Raw genomic sequence first — 21,638 nt, forward strand, 5'->3', positions numbered from 1 at the left:
GATGACCCCTTCCTCACATCAGGAGGAAACAGTGTGTATGCCTGCGCACACACACACGCGCAGACACACACACATCTATATCTTCATCCAACCAAACAGTATCGATCATCTCCCAAGTGCTCCAGTGCATACAAAGATGTATGCACTGTCCGTGAATGTTCACAGCAACACTGCAACAGCAGAAAAGTGGAAACAACCCAAGTGCCCAACAGAAAACCAAAAAGTGGTCCATCCACACAACAGCACCTCATCCATCCACACACCAGACCTCACCCATCCACACACCAGCACCTCACCCATCCACACACCAGACCTCATCCATCCACACACCAGCACCTCATCCATCCACACACCAGCACCTCACCCATCCACACACCAGCACCTCATCCACACACCAGCACCTCATCCATCCATACACCAGCACCTCATCCATCCACACCAGCACCTCATCCATCCACACACCAGCACCTCATCCACACACCAGCACCTCATCCATCCACACACCGGCACCTCATCCACACACCAGCACCTCATCCACACACCAGCACCTCATCCATCCACACACCAGCACCTCATCCATCCACACACCAGCACCTCATCCATCCACACACCAGCACCTCATCCATCCACACACCAGCACCTCATCCATCCACACACCAGCACCTCATCCATCCACACACCAGCACCTCATCCACACACCAGCACCTCATCCACCCACACACCAGTACCTCATCCATCCACACACCAGCACCTCATCTGGCCATGGGAGTGAAGCGCTGATACTCGCAACAGCAGGACACGTCCTGACGGCACCACGCGGAAAGAAGACACGTCCTGACAGCACCACGCGGAAAGAAGACATGTCCTGACGGCACCACGCGGAAAGAAGAGCCCGTCACAGGGCCCACGTGCTTTGATTCCGCTTTTATGAAATACCCAGAATAGGCAGATCCACAGACACAGACAGCAGGGACCGGGGATGGTGGGGTGACTGCTAGAAAAGATGAGTTTTCTTTTTGGGGGATGAAAATGCACTAACTTTAGATCATGGTGCTGGTTGCGCAATTCTGTGAATATGCTAAAAACCACTGAATTACACATTTTAAAGGGTGATTTGATGGTATATGAATCACATCTCAGAGAAAGCTGTTACGAAACACCTATCGGGCGGGGTCCTGAAGTGGCCTGGCCTCCATCTGTGGTTTGTGAGTCACAGATGATCCCTCAGAAGGCACTGGCCCAGAAACCAATGGAGGGAGACGAATCTCCCCCAACCCCCTGCACCTCCTCCAGGGGACAGGAAGAGAAGGTGGCAAGTGCCTGGAGAAACGCTGGCTGTCACGTGTGGCAGGCCGACCTAACCAAACTCTGAATATTCAAAGCCGGCAAGCTCAGTGGGCAGGGCAGGCCCACCGTGACTGAGGAGGGAAACAAGAGAGCTCCAGCGCTCCCACCCAACACGTGTGCATCCCGAGGGGACTGCCGGCTCCTGCTCTGCTCCCTATCCCAGAGGCCCCTGCTCTGCTCCCTATCCCAGAGGCCCCAGGCTGAGCAGCAACGGGAGATTGACAGGTTGGGGGGGCGGGGAGAGGGGAAACCCTACTTTGGGGGATTCCCAGGAGCAGCCGCCTCCCCTCCTGCTCCAGAGCCTAATGCTGGGAGGATCCAGGCCGGACTGGGCAGCAGGGCCTCTCTCCCTCCCAGCCCAGCGGGGGGTGGCTCCCGCCTTCCTGGGAGCTGCCTGCACCCCCAGCTGTGACCCATCTCTACCAGGACACACCTTCGTCAAAGGAAAATGCCCTGCAAACACCAGCTGCTGGTGTTTTTAGTGTTTCACAGTTTCCAATCACTCTTGCCAATAACCGCAGACAGACTTTCAGTCACCAGCATCTGTTTACATGGGAGGGAAAAGGGGAGTCTTACAACCCCCTCCTCTTCCCAGCCCTTCCCACGCCCTCCATGATTAACACCACTGCCCTGAGCACAGCTCCTGCTGTTGCATCTAACTCCTTTCAAACTCACATGAGCGCACACACATTTAAAACAAACACACAGAAACAAAAATAAGAAACAGTACAGAGATCTATGCTGCAAAGTCGGAACAGGGCAGCTTTGCGGCCAACTCCCACTCAAGGAACAGACTGAAGAGATCTCAAAACAGCAGCTAGCGCTGGCCACACGCAGCCCTCCAACGAGGCAGGAATGCTCCCGCACCTGAGTTTTGGTCTTGACGTCAGCATTGCCATTTTCCCCCTCATTTCCAAACCATTATGACATCAAGCATATGTGTCTGTTGCTAGAATGGAGAAGATGAGAGACTGTTACAAAGTATCCACTTATCATCCAATGTGCTACAAAAACACCCACCAGCCAACCAACCAACACACAGCAGAAGGCAGCCAGCCAGTGCTGGCCTGGACAGAGGCCCAGGCGCCCTGCTGCTTGCCAGTTGGAGGTCCATGGCCTGTTAGGAATCAGGCCGCACAGCAGGAGGTGAGGAGGGCCAGCAGGCATCAAAGGCTGAGCCCCACCTCCTGTCAAACCAGCAGCAGCATTAGACTCTCACAGGAGCGCGAACCCTATTGTGAGCTGCACACACCACAGATCCAGGTTGTGGAATCTAGGTTGTGAGCTCTGTAGGAGAATCTAATGCTTGATGATCTAAGGTGGAACCGTTTCATCCTGAAACCGTCACCCCTCCCCACCAGCAGTGGAAAAATTGTCTTCTGTGAAACCAGTCCCTGGTGCCGAAAAGGTTGGGGACCATTACTATACATTAACCCAACTCAAATCAGATTATCAGCATCCGAAAATATGCATCGCTGTTAAAAATGACCAGATAACAGGAGGGACTCTATTCTGCCTTCCTACAAGAAAACCCTGAAAAGCCAAGGAAGACACTGACTACTCCAGATACTGAATCCAGACTCCGTGCGCCTCTACCAATATTTAATTCCCCCCAACTTCACACCCTCAGCTAAAAAACCAACTCCCCCACAGAAGTAAAAAATATTCACTAAAAAACGAATGCGCAGTGCAGGGCTGCGTCACGGTAGCAACGTCTATTCCATTTCCTGATGAGCTCTTCCTGGACTTCTCAAAAGACATAAGCCCATCCCACGGGGATTTCCACAGGGATTCCCACGTGCTCTGCACGAGGCCTGCCACAGCAATCTTCCCCAGAAAGGGCAAAAACCGTCTTCGCTGTGGCTGAATCTCCTGACGTTTCCTTTTAGATCAATTTTAAAAAAAAAAATGACAGAGGAAAAACAGCTAGAGTAGTCCTCTCTCAGCAGCGGCCACGTAGTGTGTGAACCCCCGAGCCCAATTACGGGCAGCGGCAGCACTGCACCAGGATGCCACATACCACAGCCCAGCCCATGAAATCAACAGGCCGCCTGCGCCCTTCAGTCCCCTGTACCATCCCCAGCTACACTAGCCCATGACAATCTGGCCACATAGCACTCAGAGCCTGACCTGCCAAACCACCATTAAGAGAATGCTTTCATTCTGCAATCATTAGTAATTTACAAAAGCAAAACCTACACTACTTTCATTGTTAAGGATCTAAGAGGTATTTTACATGAATATTCTTACTTCTTTTAAGCAGCAGCTAAAAAACTTCACATCAGTTGAACAGTATTCAAAATAAGCATGCCTTCCACCAGTCACAGAGGCTGATGGATCAGATCATAACTGGACCCCGTCTGTGGCCCAGAGCCGTCAGGATCGGGTAAAACACAGATTCCTCAACCCCACATCAAACCTGCTCTGAATGAGACTGATCCGGAGTGGGAGGGCAGGAAGGAGCATTCTCCTGGGCTCCCTAGGGGCTACGTGGAGTACGAAGATTTGAGAACCACTACTCAAGATCCTCTTTGCTAGCGGGCAGCTCTGCTGGCCACTGTGCCAGGAAAACCCCCCACTGTTCTCTAAGTTCAGAATCAAAACACGGCCCCTCCAGATGAGTTGCCCATAACGCCTTCCTATCAGGGCAGGCAAGAGTCATTCTGCAAGGCGCCGCAGCTGTAGTCCAGTGTCTGCCACAGTTATGAAGTGAGGATGAGCATGGAGAACACTTGAGGAAAACTGTGAAACAGGAGCACCTGCACAGGCATCACGCCAAGAGTCAGCCCTCCACACGCCAGCACTGGCACTAACTGGAGGCTTTTGGGAGAACCATTAGACATGAGGTCAAAGACTTTATAAATGTATATGCCTTGCATTCTGATGTTTTGTTAAGTCACAGGGCCTCACTTGTGGCCCCGGTTGCAGTACAGTGATGTAATCACAGCTCACTGCCACCTTGAACTCCTGAGCTCAAGTGATCCTCCCACCCCAGCCTCCCAAGTAGCTGGGATTACACACACACCAGCACACCTAACTAACTTCTTTAGAGATGGGGTCTTACTATGTTGTCCAGGCTGGTCTCAAACTCCCGGGCTCAAGTGATGCTCCCACCTCCGTTTCCTAAAGTGCTGGGATTACAGGCATGAGCCACTGCACCCGGCCTGGACTCTACAATTCTACTTCAGGCCATTTTAAACTTGACTGAACGTTAAAAAAAATAAACCTGGCCAGGTGCAGTGGCTCACGCCTGTAATCCCAGCACTTTGGGAGGCCGAGGCAGGTGGATCACGAGGCAGGAGATCGAGACCATCCTAGCTAACACGGTGAAACCCCGTCTTTACTAAAAATACAAAAAATTAGCCGGGCGTGGTGGCGGGCGCCTGTAGTCCCAGCTACTCTGGAGGCTGAGGCAGGAGAATGGCGTGAAACCAGGAGGCGGAGCTTGCAGTGAGCCGAGATCAAACCACTGCACTCCAGCCTGGGCGACAGAGCGAGACTCCATCTCAAAAAAATGAATAAATAAAAATGAAAAAAATGAATAAATAAACCTAACTTCCCAGGGTGTTTAGAGGTCAGAATTTGACACTCTTACCATCATAGCCCAGGTTTAAATTCTTAAATAAATAAAAAACTAAATGGAGAAATACACGATGCTCCCAGCGGCGAGGCCAGAGGGGTATGATGGGGTCACTGCCTAAATGCGATTCATCAGCAAACGCAATCCAGTCAAAATCCTTCTGGACTTTTAAAATTAGAATTTGAGGGCCAGGCATGGTAGCTCATGCCTGTAATCCCAGCAATCTGGGAGGCTGAGGCGGGCGGATCACTTGAGGTCAGGAGTTCAAGACCAGCCTGCCCAACACAGTGAAACCCTGTCTCTACTAAAAATACAAAAACTAAGGCCAGGTACAGTGGCTCATGCCTGTAATCCCAGCACTTTGTGAGACCGAGGCGGGGGGATCACCTGAGGTCGGGAGTTCAAGACCAGCCTGACCAACGTGAAGAAACCCCATCTCTACTAAAAATACAAAATTAGCCGGGCATGGTGGCGGGCATCTGTAATCCCTGCTATTCGGGAGGCTGAGGCAAGAGAATTGCTTCAACCTGTGAAGTGGAGGTTGCAGTGAGCCGAGATCCTGCCACTGCACTCCAGCCTGGGCGACGAGAATGAGACTCCATCTCAAAAAAAATAAAAAAAATAAAAAATAAAAATTAGCCAGTCATGATGGCAGCCACCTGTAATCCCAGCTACTTGGGACACTGAGGCACAAGAATGGCTTGAACCGGCAAGTTGGAGGTTGTAGTGAGCCAAGATTGTGCCACTACACTCCAGCCTGGGCAACAGAGCTAGACTGTCTCGGAAAAAAAAAAAAAAATAGAACTTGAAAAACTGATGGTAAAGCTCATGAAAACAAAATACATGAAAAAAGCAAAGACTTTAAGTAAATGAGAAAAATCCTCCAACCTATCAAAATATATCATAAAACTACAGTAATTAATTAAAATGGCATAAAAAATGATACCAGGAAAAGATCAATGAATCAGAAGAAACCTCAGAAACAACACAGACCTTCTCCTGTGCACCTACAGTGTGCACGCACCAGGTTCTCTGGATCACTGCGACAGCGCACACACTTGCAAATGCACACACACGAGCACACACGCATGCACAGACATGCTCAATCACACAGGTGCACACATGCATGCACAATCACGTGTGCACAAGTGCACACACGCGTGCACAATCACATGCACGAGCGCAACGCAAGCACAATCACACATGCACAAGCGTGTGCACACGCATGCACAATCACACACGCACACATACAATCACATGCACACACATCCAGGTGTCCACACACATGCAGGTGTGTGCGCACACGGGCAGACGTGCACACACGCATGCACACACAGTCACACACATGCATACACATACAGGCAGAGGCACATGCACTCACATATGCTCACACGTGCACACACGCAATCATCTGCACACATGCGCAGGTGCACACACGTGTACACATGCAGGCTTTTTTCCAAGCATATGTTGTTCTGCATCCTGTTTTTTGTATATATTTTTGTGCGAAATAAGAGGAAGCATTTCTTTCGGGTATAATCCTTAAACTTGGGGGTCAGGGGACACGCACATTTAAAATTCCAATGAACAGGTGCCACCCACTGAGCGGTGGGGGCATGTTCTCTCTACCCTCACCCTACACCCATATTGCCCAGCACTGCTCTCGCAGCACCCGCCCTGGGGCCCGCCATGTGGTGCCCTCTGCCCCGCCTTCTACTTTTGCAGCACCCGCCCCGGGGCCACCTCCTGGTGCCTCTGCCCTGCCCATACTGCCCAGCACTGCTCTCGCAGCACCCGCCCCGGGGCCCACCCCGTGGTGCCTCTGCCCCACCTTCTGCTCTGCTGCAGAGGGTACCACCTTCCAGAACGTGAGCTCTGCCTGATGCTGCAGGTACCTTCTCCCACCAGTCACCATTTTTAACTTTCCCTGTGGCATCATTTTCCACACAAAGACCTTCCTGTTTTATATGGGCAGATCCATCCACCTCTTCTGGCTTCTGCTGAATGTCTTGCTCAGAAAACCTTAGCTAAGATGTGCTTGGAGCTGGTACACAACAGACTGCAGTCAACTGTCACCGCAAGAGAAGCGTTCACTCACATTGAAGGTCTTCAAGACGACATTGGGGCACGGTGGGAGAGGGCAGGCTGAGGCCATGGGGACAGTCAAGGCGCCTGGTGTTTATGAGGGCAAGGGCTCAGCACCCCGAGCTGACTACAAGGTGGGAGAGAACGCAGAAAGGGACACAGACATCAGCTGTCAAACAACATCTCCTGCAGACCATTTGTTACTGCTGTGCGTCTCGTCAGGGTCTTAACAACTGAATGAGGCTCAACATTAGGCATCTCCCAATCACAAATACATTAAGCAGCAGTAACCGAATCCTGCTGAGCAGTAGAAATACAGAAATTAAGCAGCTCAGCCTGGCACAGTGGCTCACACCTATAATCCCAGCTACTCAGGAGGCTGAAGTGGGAGAATCTCTTGAGGCCAAGAGTTCAAGACCAACTTGGGCAACATAACAAGACACCATCTCTAAAAAAAGAAAAAAAAAATTTAATTAGCCAGGCATGGTGGTGCACGCCTGTAAACCTGGCTACTAGGGGGGCTGAGGCAGGAAGACCACTTGAGCCCAGGAGTTTGAGGCTGTAGTAAGGTGTGATCACACCACTGTATTCCAGCCTGCGCAACAGAGTAAGACTTTGTCTCTTGAAGAAGGAAGAAAGAAAGGAAGGAGAAAGAGAGAGAGAGAGAGAGGAGAGACAGGAGAGAAAGACAAGACCAGAAAGAGAGAGAGAGAGAGAGAGAGAAAGATTAAGGGCACCCTCAATTTCCTGACCTCCAAATCTGTACTCAGAACAGGCTGCGTCTCCTTATCAGACGCACACTCCACACGACCCTCCAGGACCAAGGGCGACCTGTGGACCCATTAGTCACACCCTGGCTGCCAAGGCAAACGTCTCAAAGCAATGCTCTGCGAGGCATCTCTGTTCATCCCCCGCACAGGTCTCCCTTGCTAATGGTTACTCAGGCCAAGGAGAACCAGGAATTATCACCAGAGACAGATGCCTCCACAAAGGGTGATTCTGGCAAAAAGAAGAGAGTGAGGCACATAATGACCCTGTTCCTGCCCCACTACTCCCTCTAGAGACTGAAACTGGGGGCTAAGAATCACAACTACATTGTATGTTTGCAGGATCACTATAAAAAAAAGTCAATAGCTTCTACAATATACCTTTAAAACAAGTCTCCTGTTTTAATTACCATTAGCAAGCACTTGAGGAATGAGGTGTCTGTTTATCAGACAATCCTGACCCAGGGCAGCTGCCACGGATGTCCCGCGTATGACCGAGCCCACAGTGTGGGATGCAGCTGGAGCTGCACATGAGGTAGGGGCTGCCACCCGCAGCTGCCGGCCCAAGGGAGGGGCCAGGGCCACTCCCAAAGTGACCAGGTACCCACAGTGCACCCCTATTCCCTTGGAACAGATACCCATGATCCGAGTGACAGAACCAGCAAAGCCTGAAGGCCACGAGAGAGCCCTCATGTCACAGACGCTCAGAGTCACCACAGAGGCACCCACAGAGGCGCCGCAGCCAACACCAGCCTGGCGGGACCTGCTGGGTTGGGTGCTGGGTTAGACGCATTCTATCACAGAGACTTGACTCTCCTCACCTGTCAATTATGAACAAGAGATACCAAAGCTGATAAAATGCTATTAAAAAATCAATCGATTTGCCAAAGATAAACAAGCGAATCAGTAACAAGTGGGCTCCAAAAGGAATAAAGCAAAAGGACAACTGCGTGCTGAGTGGAAATACGTGAGCTTCAAGATACACACAAAGAAATCTATTTTTAGCATGAAAGTAATTTCCCAACTGCTGTGCCTACTAAAATTATGAACCTTTCTCAAAACAAGCACGAGAAAGGGGACGGAAAAGCCTGGGAACACAGTAACCAGCCGCATACCACAGCACCTTCCAGGTCCCACTGTAAGGCTATGGTCATGCCCTCCCCTTCAGCAGGTGGGCCCAGCGCAGGGAATCTGTCTGCACTCTCCCCACCCACAGCAGACTCTTCATTTGACTGGTTAACATTCCCGGCCCAGAGCCAGCAAGAGCAGTGGGGCCAGCAAAACAGGCCTCAACACCCTGACAAGGCTCACTGCAACATAACGGGGACCAAACTCCAGGAAACACCCCGAAGTGGCTCATTGTGACATAATCAAGCCCGGGCTCCAGGGAGCGCCGCTGCCCTCTGGCTGAAGCCCTGGGATGTGGAGAAGGCCTACGTGCAGCGGCCTCTCTCCCAGGAGCAAGGGCACTTCCGCTCTGCTGCTTTAATGGCAGAGAGATGGTGTGTGTAATGGTGGGTCACAGCCGCAGCAATCGAGCCAGGCCACACATAGAAGGATGCTAACAACTCTACTTCAGTCTGTCATTCAACTAGATTTCTTCTCCTAAATAATTTATATGCAAACATGCCATCTGGCTCTCTACACGGAGAGACAGACATGCAGCTCTTGACTAATGGGAGACACCTGTGCGTGGTAAACATGCATCATAAACCCCATCAGTGACATTCCCGACAGAGGTGGAAATCAAGAGGCTGAGCGGGGTTCACTGAAGAGAAATGTCAACATCCTTCCTGTCTCATACCAGCTCCACGGTTTCTACACCAACTCGACACAGAAAGAGCGTGCCTTTTAGTCAATGACACATAGCTATGGGGCTCCCCTTCCAGCAAGCTGGGCACCCAGAGCTGCCTCCAAGGCAGGAGACCACAGGAGAAGAGCTGCAACACAGGCAGCGAGAGGCTGGCGGCCAACAACAAGAGGAATCTGGAGAACAACGCCAGGCAGGTGGCACCCCCCACACCTGGCCCAGGCTTCTGTATGAAGGGTCCAGAGAAAACATGGTCTCCCAGGACCCAGTGAGGCTGGACTCCAGGACTGCGACCCAGGTTCCTCTGAAGCCTGGTATTCTGAGGTCTGCTCCCAGCACTCGGGCTCAGCACACAAGCACAGAAGAGCCACGCCCGGAGCTCAGCTTCTCCTCTGGCTTCTTACTTGACTTGTTCCCAGGTCTTGGTGGCCAAATGCAGGACCCAGAGATCCTTGTAGTGGTAGAACTGCTCTCCGTTCGGAGAGGCAAACTCCCCTCCAAAGACCCACAGCTGTCCGCCACCTTGAGGCACCACCACCGCCTGTGAAAAGAAAGGTGACACGTCAGGGCACAGCCACACAGCAGAAGGGCCAGTGTCATGGGTGACTGGCAGTGGTGAGCGCTTCAGTACTATCTCGGCTGCCCCACAACACGACCAGCCCCACACTTAGCCACTGTCCTCTCCTGCCTCTGAGGGGAGAATTCCAGAGAAACACCCTCGTAGGAAAGCACGTCCTCAGTCAAGAGTCTAATAAACTTTCATGTATCTCTAGGTTGCAAAATAAACATCCATTTAAATGTAGACAATGCCATATCCCATTACAGTGGACACAGCTAGTTACCTCAAACATTAACAATGGTGTCTGCCTGCTCCCGTTAATGCCTTTCCTTGCCATTACATGCCAACTAAATTAGCCTCACAAGTACAATGTGCACGTAAAAGGAAGTGTTTACGGGCCAGGCACGGTGGCTCACGCCTGTCATCCCAGCACTTTGGGAGGCCAAGGCGGACAGATCACGAGGTCAAGAGATAGAGACCATCCTGGACAACACGGTGAAACCCCATCTCTACTAAAAATACAAAAATTAGCCGGGCATGGTGGCGTGCACCTGTAGTCCCAGCTGCTTGGGAGGCTGAGGCAGAAGAATCGCTTGAACCCAGAAGGTGGAGGGTGCAGTGAGCCCAGACTGTGCCATTGCACTCCAGCCTGGACGACAGAGCGAGACTCCATCTCAAAAAAAAAAAAAAAAAAAAAAGGAAGTGTTTATGTTTTTTCCTTTTAGAGACCGGGTCTTGCTCTATCGCCCAGGCTGGAGGAGGGCGGTGGCGCAATCATCACTCACTGCAGCCTCGACCTCATGGTTTCAAGTGACCCTCCCACTTCAGCCTCCTGAGTAGCTGGGACAACAGGCATGTGAGATCATGCCCAGCTGTTTAATTTTTTGTAGCAACGGGGTCTATGTTGTCCAGGCTGGTCTCAAACTCCTGGCTTTAGCCAATTCTCCCGCCTCGGCCTCCCAAAGCACACTGGGATTACACACACGAGCCACGGCACCCAGCCCTACGTGACATTATGAATGATTAATAAAGACTTCAGCACCACAGTAAAGGTGAAGGAGCGCAGCGGGAGTGATGCCCTCTGGGCCACACACGGCAAGGCACTCCAACAGCAGGGGACGCCAAGGAGAAAGCAGACCACCAATCAAAAACAACAGCATCCCTGATGGGTTATCAGACACCACCGGCTACTCCACATGAGGCCCTCCGTGGCCCACTCCCTCTCAAGGCCCCAAGAACTGCGGGTGGCAGAGTCTTTAGGGGATGGCACACATCCACCTGTGGAAAGAGCTGCTTGGACAGACGGCTGGGCTGCAAGCAGTGGCGGAAACCACCAAGCTCCACGGGGTCTTTCCTCCAAACCTGCAAATTAAGCAGCAGCTGGGGTCCAGGATGAGAAAAGCACGCTCCTAGGCAGTCTATGTTAGCAACCACGCTGGAGGGGGACTCTCAGTGCTGCATCTCCACAGGTGAGAGCCGCCCACCCTGCCCAGGGTCACGCAGCCCAGCTTCGCGTGACTGTAACGCACCTGGTGGCATAATTAAGAGAGAAAAAGCGACCTGAGCAACCCAGCAGCAGGTGAAGCCCCATTTCCCAGCTCAGCCGTGGTCATTTCAGAGTTGGTTCTTTCATTAAAGCCTGTTGTTTTATTTCCTCTCGTTTCAAGGTAAGAGTGAGGACCTAGCAGGACGAAGAATGGTTCCACACAGGGCGCAGAGAGGGCTGGTAAATGAGAGTGCCAACCCGTCTAAGGTCAAGTGCGCCCCGGGTGGGGCAGACAGTGGTCCTCAGCAGGCTCCCTCCCGGCACCTCTGAGTCGGTGCTCCGCCCACCCGCACTTAGAAATGGCCACAGTGCCGCCCCTCTGCACCGATGTGGTTCCTTCCTGGGCCAGACGGCGGGTGCAGGTGGTGGCAGCACACAGGGGGTGGCGTGTCCCTCTCCACCCCACCCACTTCCAGTTGTTCTTTGCATCTGTCATCTCAGCACAGATGACTCACCTGTAAAGGGACAGGCCAGGTTTCCTATCATTCTAAAAGCCCAGTAGTTCCATAGGGAGAAACTGACCAATTTACACTTTACAGCAGACATGACGACTGGCTCAAGGTTGAAACCTAACAAATGTTTTGAGTCTAGAGGAAGTTAGGTGGCACAACCATGCCACACAGTAAATAGAGTTTTAAAATATCGTCTCATGGAAGACTATTCAATGCCACAGAATAATCCTACAATAATACATCAACGGTAAAAAACACTATAGAAAGAACACATACATGCACGCTCCAGTTAGTGTGAAATAGATGCATAGAAATATGAACTGGCTGGGCGTGGTGGCTCATGCCTCTAATTCCAGTGCTTTGGGAGGCCGAGGGAGGCAGATCATGAGGTCAGGAGTTCGAGACCAGCCTGACCAACATGGTGAAACCCTGTCTCTACTGAAAACATAAAAATTAGCCAGACGTGGTGGCACACGCCTATAATCCCAGCTACTCGGGAGGCTGAGGCAGGAGAATCGCTTGAGCCCGGGAGGCAGAGGTTGCAGTGAGCTGAGATCGCACCACTGCACTCCAGCCTGGGCAATAGAGTAAGACTTCATCTCAAAAAAAAAAAAAAAAAAAATTATATATATATATATGAACTTTATGTGCAGAGAAAACATGCAGAAAATACAAATTCAGTTTAGGGAGAATGGACAATGGACTTGCCTTTTAATTCTTTTCATTTTTTTCAGAATGAATATTTACAACTTACATAATCAGTCCCTAAAGCCATTCCTGGCCAGGTGCAGTGGCTCATGCCTATAACCCCAACACTGTGGGAGGCTGATGTGGGAGGACTGCTTGAGCCCAGTACTTTGACACCAGCCTTCGCAACAAGCAAGACCCTATTTCTAAAATATAAAAAATAAAGCCATTCTTAAAAAATGAAGTTGGCCGGACACAGTGGCTCACGCCTGTAATCCCAGCACTTTGGGAGGCCGAGGCGGGCGGATCACGAGGCCAGGAGATCAAGACTATCCTGGCTAACATGGTGAAACCCCATCTCTACTAAAAATATTTTTAAAATTAGCCAGGCATGGTGGCGGGTGCCTATAGTCCCAGCTACTTGGGAGGCTGAGGCAGGAGAATGGCACGAGCCCGGGAGGTGGAGGTTGCAGTGAGCCGAGATCGTGCCACTGCACTCCAGCCTGGGCAACAGAGTGAGACTTTGTCTCAAAAAAAAAAAAAAAAAAAAAAAAAAAAAGAAGTCAAATGGCCAGGCACAGTGGCTCTCACACCTGTAATCCCAGCTCTCAGTGTCTCAGGGAAGCAGAGGAGGGAGGATCGTTTGAGCCCAGGAGTTCAACACCTGCCTGGGCAATATAGCGAGACTCGTTCTCCACAAAAAAAGAAAAAGAAAAAAATGAAGTCAAACTCCAGGAAAAAGAGTGTAATCCACAGCATTGTTTTTTTTTTTTTTTTTGGAGGCAGAGTCTCGCTCTGTCACCAGGCTGGAGTGCAGTGGCATGATCTCGGCTCACTGCAACCTCCAACTCCCCTGGTTCAAGCGATTCTCCTGCCTCAGCCTCCTGAGTAGCTGGGATTACAGGCACGCGCCACAATGCCCAGCTAATTTTTGTATTTTTAGTAGAGACGGGGTTTCACCGTGTTGGCCAGGATGGTCTGGATCTCCTGACCTCGTGATTCGCCCCCCGTCGGCCTCCCAAAGTGCTGGGATTACAGGCGTAAGCCACCATGCCCAGCCCACAGCACTGTTTTAACATCCTTTCCTCCATCTTAGTTACAATCCCAGGCCCGACCCAGTCCAACCCAGAGGACCACACAAAGGCAGCAGCCTAAGAGTTTCGTATAGCCTACACCCCAAAGATAATGAACACCAGGGAAAAAAATAAATATGACTCAAGGGAAGATTAAAACTATGAAGACCCACAGATAAAACTTCTACTCCTGCCCACGATGGAGCAACCTGTACCACATTAGCTCCCCACCATCAACAAGGAAAAAACCAGACGAAATCTAGGAAGCAACAACCTCCAGACAACAGAAACTGGGAAGTGCAGGACTGCGAACCTGAGAGCCAGGAAACACGCCACGCAGCCCTGACCCATGACTCCGGCCCCTGCAGGCAGCTTCTTCCCTGGTGCAGGGACAAGGGGCACAGGCAGGGCAGGTGGTCTTGCGTAGCTGAGGAGACAAGGACTGGAGTTCAGGGACGTGGAGGCAGCTAAAAGTGGCAGGGCAGAGCACTGGAGAGAGGAAGCTGTGGGAGAAAGAGCCCTGGAAATCTGCACGGGGGCGTCCCCTGGAGTCTCTGTACACTAAGCTGCACCCTGGGAGGGTGAGACCAAGGAAATCTGCACGGGGGCGTCCCCTGGAGTCTTTGTACACTAAGCCGCACCCTGGGAGGGTGAGACCAAGGAACCACCACTGTGAAGACAAAAGCATCTTCTGATGCTGAGAACTATCTGAGCTTACACAGGGCTTGGAAACAGGCAAGTTCCAACCAGACGAGGTGAAAAGATGTCACTGACCGCACAGGTCACTCACTAGAGACTGCAGAAAGGCCACCACTGAGGGCTAAACTAGCCCTAGAGTGAGTGTCAAAAGGATCAAGATGATCTGCAAGGAACTGAATCACCTCAGGACAAAATGCAACACTGTTTGATAGGTGAAAAAATCCAGACACTCAGGCTGAGAACAGTGGTTCATGCCTGTAATTTCAGCACTTTGGGAGGCCGAGGTGGGTGGATCACTTGAGGTCAGGAGTTCGAGACCAGCCTGGCCAACATGGTGAAACCCTGTCTCTACTGAAAATACAAAAAACTAACTAGACGTGGTGGCACACGCCAGTAATCCCAGCTACTTGGGAGGCTAAGGCAGGAGAATCTCTTGAACTCAGGAAGCAGAGGTTGCAGTGAGCCAAGATCGCACCATTGCACTCCAGCCTGGGCAACAAGAGCAAGAGTCCATCTCAAGGAGGAAAAAAAAAAAAATTAGCCAAGCGTGGTGGCAGGTGCCTGTAATCCCAGCTACTCAGTGGGCTGAAGCAAGAGAATCACTTGAACCCGGGAGGCAGAGGTTGTAGTGAGCCGAGATCACACCATCGTACTCTAGCCTAGGTGACAGAGCAAGACTCCATCTAAAAAAAAAAAAAGTAGCCAGACATGGTGGCATGTGCCTGTAATCCCAGCTACTGGGGAGGCTGAGGCAGGAGAATCCCTTGAACCCAGGAGGCGGAGGTAGCAGTGAGCTGATATAATGCCACTGCACTCCAGGCTGGGAGACAGAGCGAGACTCCCTCTCAAAAAAATAAAATAAAGATTCAAATGTAGAAGGCACCTTAGCTGCCTAATACAATCCCAGTCAGGTGTGGTGACGGGTGCCTGTAATCCCAATTACTCAGGAGGCTGGGGCAGGAGAATCGCTTAAACCTGGGAGGCAGAGGTTGCAGTGAGCCGAAAACACGCCATTGCACTCCAGCCTAGGTGACAGAGCGAGACTCCATCTCAACAACAACAACAAATCCAAGCATATACAAATCTGATTTTTAAACCAGCCCAAATGCCTGCAAGCCTGCATCTGCACAGGATGTTCACACAGCTCAGGCAGGCAGGTCCTCCTCACCAAACCAACTTCATTAGCAGGTGAGTTCTAAGCACAGAATCAGCAAAGAGGGAAGGAAATATTGCAGAGGAATGCATGAATCATGCTGTGGTCACCCGATGTGATGATCTTTCTCTGCACTGGAGAGGCGGACACTCATTCAAATTTTCTGTGCGAGTCCAACTGTAACAGAGTTGAACAATGGACAAGGACAGAGTTCCCATCCTTACGGAGCTTACAGAACGTCTAACTCCGGAAGCCCCTTCCCTGACAGCAGAGGGACAGCTGACACTGCTCTCCTGGGTAGGAAAGGAGCTAACCACGTGCTAAGTCAGTGCCACTTCTCTGTGATCCCGTTACAGCTCGTTTCCGCTAATACAACTGTTTTCCTTCCACCACGCACACCTTTCCTGAACATCCAGTTCTCCTGTCTTCACCATCTAGTCCAGACCATGGGCCTAAGGGGAGTGAGCATTCTGCCGGTGGCTCGGACATGCCAGGAATGACAGCAGGTATTTTACATGGAATATTTCATATGATCCTCACGTCACCTGGGGAGCAGGCGTTCACCTCCCCGTCTCACAGTGAAGAAGCCGAGTAGGGAATCCAAGTGAGCAAACAGCAGAACCAGGCGATCTACAGGGCCCAGCCCCTCCGCACCAGCTGCCCTCACCTATCAACTCTCCATGTGTCTACCGGACTCACATGGGAAGAGGGAGGGTGGCTGAGAGTCAGTGCTGACATTACCTGGTGAGCACAGCGCCTCGGAGGTGGACTGGGGATGTCAACTTTGGTCCAGGTGTCCTTTCTGATATTGTAGACATAGAGCTCGTTATACAAAAAAGTCTACAGGAAGGAAGAATGTCGGTGTCACAAATGATATGCTTCCAAGGAAGTGGTGAGAACAATCTTAATCATGACAATTCCCTGGGAAACTGACATGCTAAAGGAATGTAAACCACACCAGCGCAGGGAGGCCATGGGCTGGGTCCCCGGGGCCCTTGGGGATGACAACACAATGAAAATGACCGAACGCCCACCAGGCCCATCAATCTGGAAGGTACTGAAAGCCCTCGTTGTTATTAGGACTGGTCATTCTCCTAAACTCAAGCCTAGTTTTCTTGTTTTTGTTTTGTTTGAGATGGAGTCTTGCTGTTGCCCAGAATGGAGCGCAATGGCGCAATCTTTGCTCACTGCAACCTCCGCCTCCCAGGTTCAAGCGATTTTCTGCCTCAGCCTCCGAGCAGCTGGGACTACAGGCACCCGCCACCATGCCCAGCTAATTTTTGTATCGTTAGCAGAGACTGGGTTTCACCACATTGGCCAGACTGGTCTCAAATTCCTGACCTCAGGTGATCTGCCCACCTCGGCCTCCCAAAGTGCTGGGATTACGGGCATGAGCCACCGTACCCAATCAAGCCTAGTTTCTAAATGCACGAAAACTGAGAAATGAAGATGGACAAATGCAGTCAAACCCCCAAGGCCCATCCCGGGCTACAGGGAAGGTGAGCTCCTGCTTTTGTGTTTCACACACAATTGTGAAACACAGGTCTTTCTGGCCTGCTCAAAAATAAAAATTAGCCCTACAATTTATCAGCACTTTCCCTATTTAAGACAACCTGAAAGCTGAGTGTGAAACCTGGAAACCCACTGGGAGGAAGAACAGCAGACAACCACAAAGAGGGGTGCGCCCGTCAAGAGTGATGACGGCAGAGCTAGGCCTCAGCCTAAGTCCCAGGAACAGAGACCCCAGGACCATTGAAGTCATCAACAGTCATGCCAGTGCTGGACCGTCCTGGCGACGTCTCACATCAGGCCTGACCGCTCAAGCGCGTGATACAAGGGGGTGAAGGGGCTAACGCATATTTGATGTCACTGCCTTAAGTTAACTTTCTGTCAAATGATACTCATGCAACATGGGAAGAAAAGAAAAAAATATATACTTTACTTTTTGGCCGTTGAAATATTCACCTCCGAATAGGATTAACTCATCTTTCTCAGGATGAACCGAGAGGGAGGCATTTAACCTACAAGAGACACAAGCGGCAGGTCAGCAAGGTCACCCCGGATACCCACCTGAGCGCTGTCCCCTTCCTCACAGAATCCTCTGTCACCATAGACTGGCTGCCTCTACACTTCCTGAAAGGAGAGCCTGGCATCGAGAAAGGAAGCAAAGGTGCCACTTGAACACCAACCCCTCTACCAGTGCCCAGGGCCACACTACAAGGACAACCATGGAGCTGGACTGACACAGTGTCTGGTTGTAAAAAAAAAAAAAAAAAAAAAAAGTCCCAGGCAGGAACAAGTCCAGATGCCCCTACTGATGTATCAAACGTTCCAGAACTGTCTTTTTTTTTTTTTTTTTTTTTTTGAGATGGAGTTTCCCTCTTGTCACCCAGGCTGGAGTGCAATGGCACAATCTCGGCTCACCACAACCTCCACCTCCTGGGTTCAAGCAATTCTCCTGCCTCAGCCTCCCAAGTGGCTGGGATTGCAGGTGCCCACCACCACACCCGGCTAATTTTTGTATTTCTTAGTAGAGATGGGGTTTCACTGCATTGGCCAGGCTGGTCTCAAACTCCTGACCTCAAGTGATCTGCCCACCTCGGCCTCCCACAGTCCTGGGATTACAGGCGTGAGCCACCGTGCCCAGACCTCAGAACTATCCTCTTTTAAGAGCCTATCCTGTCAAATCACCTCAAAACCGTTCTAAAAAAGTCCAGTATCTAGGCCAGGAGCAGTGGCTCACGCCTGTAATCCCAGCACTTTGGGAGGCCGAAGCAGGCAGATCATGAGGTCAAGAGATCGAGCCTATCCTGGCCAACATGGCAAAACCCTGTCTCAACTAAAAATAGAAAAATTAGCTGGGCATGGTGGTACATGCCTATGGTCCCTGCTACTCGGGAGGCTGAAGCAGGAGAATCACTTGAACCTGGGAGATGGGGGTTGCAGTGAGTTGAGATCGTGCCATTGCACTCCAGCCTGGCGACAGAGCGAGATTCCATCAGAAAAAAAAAAAGTCCATATCTAAGTATTTCAATATACATGCCAGATATCTTCCATCTAGAAAATACAAACAACTTTCTACTTATTTCACATGAGAACAAAAGAAGAGCTACAAGGAAATTATATAATAATATTACAGGCCAGGCCCGGTGGCTCACACCTGTAATCCCAGCACTTTGGGAGGCTGAGGCGGGCAGATCACCTGAGGTGAGGAGCTCAAGACCAGCCTGGCAAACATGGTGAAACCCCCCCGTCTCTACTAAAAATACAAAAATTAGCCAGACATGGTGGTGGGCACCTGTAATCCCAGCTACTCAGGAGGCTGAGGCAGGAGGATCGCTTGAACCTGGGAGGCAGAGGTTGCAGTGAGCCGGGATTGCATCATTGCACTCCATCCTGGGAGACAGAACAAGACTGTCTTAAAAAAAGAAAAAATAAATAAATAAATACACAGGACCACTTCAGTTGAAAGTAATGAAAGACACAGTGACAATCTGGCGAATCACTGGGAAAGATTCTCCCTTCAGAATCCTCTAAGACGGTGTTCCCCAAGGCGTCCTCCATAATGCCAACTCCAAAAGATGCTTCTCAAAGGAAAAACAGGTTTCAAGGTCAAGTGAGTTTGGGAAATCTGAGAACTCTATTTTCTATTGGGGATTTATTTGCATAGAAACATGTCATAGGCTGGGAATTTCTGCAGGAAATAAACCAGTATTAAAAGCTAAACACAGAATCACCACATGATCCACCAGTTCGTTCCTGGGCATCAGCTCAAACAGATACCTGTATGCAGTGCTCATTATAGCCTCACAAAAGCCAAACAGTAGAAATAACCTAAGTGTTGGTCTGCAGATGAGTGGACAAACACAATGGGGCATACCCAGAGATGGAACAGGATTCAGCCATAAGAAGAAATAAATTTCTCACACATGCCACAGAACTGATGAACTTGGACATACCAGGTGAAGGAAGCCAGTCATAAAAAGACACTTCTATGACTCCACTTACGCAAAATACCTAGAATAGGCCACAGTGACAGAAAGTTGACCAGAAGTCACCAGGGGATGGGGGAGGGGAAATAGGGAGCGACCCTTGAAGGGTCTAGACACTTGTCCCATCTTTTGGCTTCCCTGGGCTACACTGGAAGAAGAATTGTCTCGGGCCACACATAAAATACACGAACGCTAACAATAGCTGACGAGCTTAAAAAAAAGTCTCATGTTTTAAGAAAGTTTACAAATACGTGTCAGGCTGCATTCAAAGCCGTCCTGGGCCACCAGTTAGACGAGGTTGGTCTCGAGTTTCTGTTTGGGGGGATAAAACAATGTGGCAACTGGATAGTGCTAATGGTTGCACAGCGGCATGAAGTAATTCCACTGAACTGCACAGTTTCAATGATTAAAATGGCAAATTTTGACCAGGCACATTGGCTCAGGCCTGTAATCCCGGCACTTCCGGAGGCCGAGGCGGGCGGATCACCTGAGGTCGGGAGTTCGAGACCAGTCTGGCCAGCATGACGAAACCCCATCTCTACTAAAAATACAAAATTAGCCAGGCATGGTAGCGCATGCCTGTAATCCCAGCTACTTGGGAGGCTGAGGAAGGAGAACTGCTTGAACCTGGGAGGTGGAGGTTGCGGTGAGCCGAGATCGTACCATTGTACTCCAGCCTGGGCAACAAGAGCAAAACTCCGTCTCAAAAAAACCAAAACCAAACAAAAATACAATAAAATGGCAAATTTTGTTAAACATTTTACCACAATAAAAAAACTTTTTAGGTCGGGTGCAGTGGCTCACACCTGTAATCACAGCACTTCGGGAGGCCAAGGCGGGTGGATCATCTGAGGTCAGGAATTTAAGGCCAGCCTGACTCCAGAGGTTGCAGTGAGCTGAGATCATGCCATAGCACTCCAGCCTGGGCAACAAAAGCAAAACTCCGTCTCAAAAAAGAAAAGAGGAAGAAAAAAAAACTTTTCAAAAAGAATAAATAGGCCGGGTGCGGTGGCTCACGCCTGTAATCCCAGCACTTTGGGAGGCCGAGGCGGGTGGATCACCTGAGGTCTGTAGTTCAAGACCAGCCTGACCAACATGGAGAAACTCTGTCTCTACTAAAAATACAAAATTAGCCAGGCATGGTGGTGCATACCTATAATCCCAGCTACTCGGGAGGCTGAGGCAAGAGAATCACTTGAACCTGGGAGGCTGCGCTGAGCCGAGATCGTGCCATTGCACTCCAGCCTGGGCAACAAGAGCGAAACTCCGTCTCAGAAAAAAAAAAAGAGTAAACAGCGTTTCCCAAATTCCTCTGACCCTGAATCTTTTCTCAATGAATACTGATTGATTTTCTGCAGAAAAGTACCAAACACAACTTCGGAAACCATCTACACAGGGCCCAAACTGAGGCCCCCACCCAGCCACCAGCGGCACCAGCCTAGGTGTTTCCGCCGCACAGGCAGGTGAGGTACTGAGGCAGCTGGTATCATGCCACCATTTTCCAGGTAGGTCACATCAGAGCCAATCCTGAGGGTATGCTCATTTAGAAACTGGTCATTCTCACAAGGTTTTAAAGTAATATGATAGAGAAATAGGAAGTTGGAAGTTATTAAGGTTACCAAGCAAAAGGTCTTAATCTCAGGATAACTGCTCCCTCCCATTAGGAAGCATTTCCAGCTAACCCAGGGAACTGCCAACACCTTAAATTATATCCTGACATGAAATCTGACTTTCAGGCAACGTTACTTATGGAAAAATTCTAAAATATCATTAAAAAAAAAAGAAAAGTAAAAGGCCAAGTACGGTGACTTGAGCCCAGGAACTCGAGACCAGCCTGGACAACATAAAAAATGTCTCTACAGGGCCGGGCGCGGTAGCTCATGCCTGT

The 21,638-nt window shown here is 50.4% G+C and overlaps 1 protein-coding gene across 28 annotated transcripts in view; it reads right to left on the minus strand.

Moving 5' to 3' along the window:
* KLHDC4 (kelch domain containing 4) overlaps window positions 1-21,638 on the minus strand; it is a 77,059-nt gene that overhangs the window by 40,577 nt on the left and 14,844 nt on the right. For 26 of the 28 annotated variants that reach the window (XR_010124270.1, XR_008494570.2, XR_010124272.1 and 23 more), the window contains 3 exons: window positions 17,701-17,779; window positions 16,500-16,598; window positions 9,994-10,130 (listed from right to left, as the gene is read on the minus strand). Coding sequence is in view for 14 of the 28 variants with exons in the window: in XM_063654168.1 (XP_063510238.1) it covers window positions 9,994-10,130; window positions 16,500-16,598; window positions 17,701-17,779 (315 nt within the window). In the remaining 14 variants the exon portion in view is untranslated. Of the gene's footprint in view, window positions 1-728; window positions 1,032-9,993; window positions 10,131-16,499; window positions 16,599-17,700; window positions 17,780-19,056; window positions 19,177-21,638 lie in introns of those variants that run through there. The other 2 variants (XM_063654172.1, XM_063654171.1) reach the window with 2 other exon arrangements.

This window comes from Pongo pygmaeus, chromosome 18 (genome assembly GCF_028885625.2).
Source record: "Pongo pygmaeus isolate AG05252 chromosome 18, NHGRI_mPonPyg2-v2.0_pri, whole genome shotgun sequence".
In the NCBI taxonomy this organism is placed as follows: domain Eukaryota; kingdom Metazoa; phylum Chordata; class Mammalia; order Primates; family Hominidae; genus Pongo; species Pongo pygmaeus.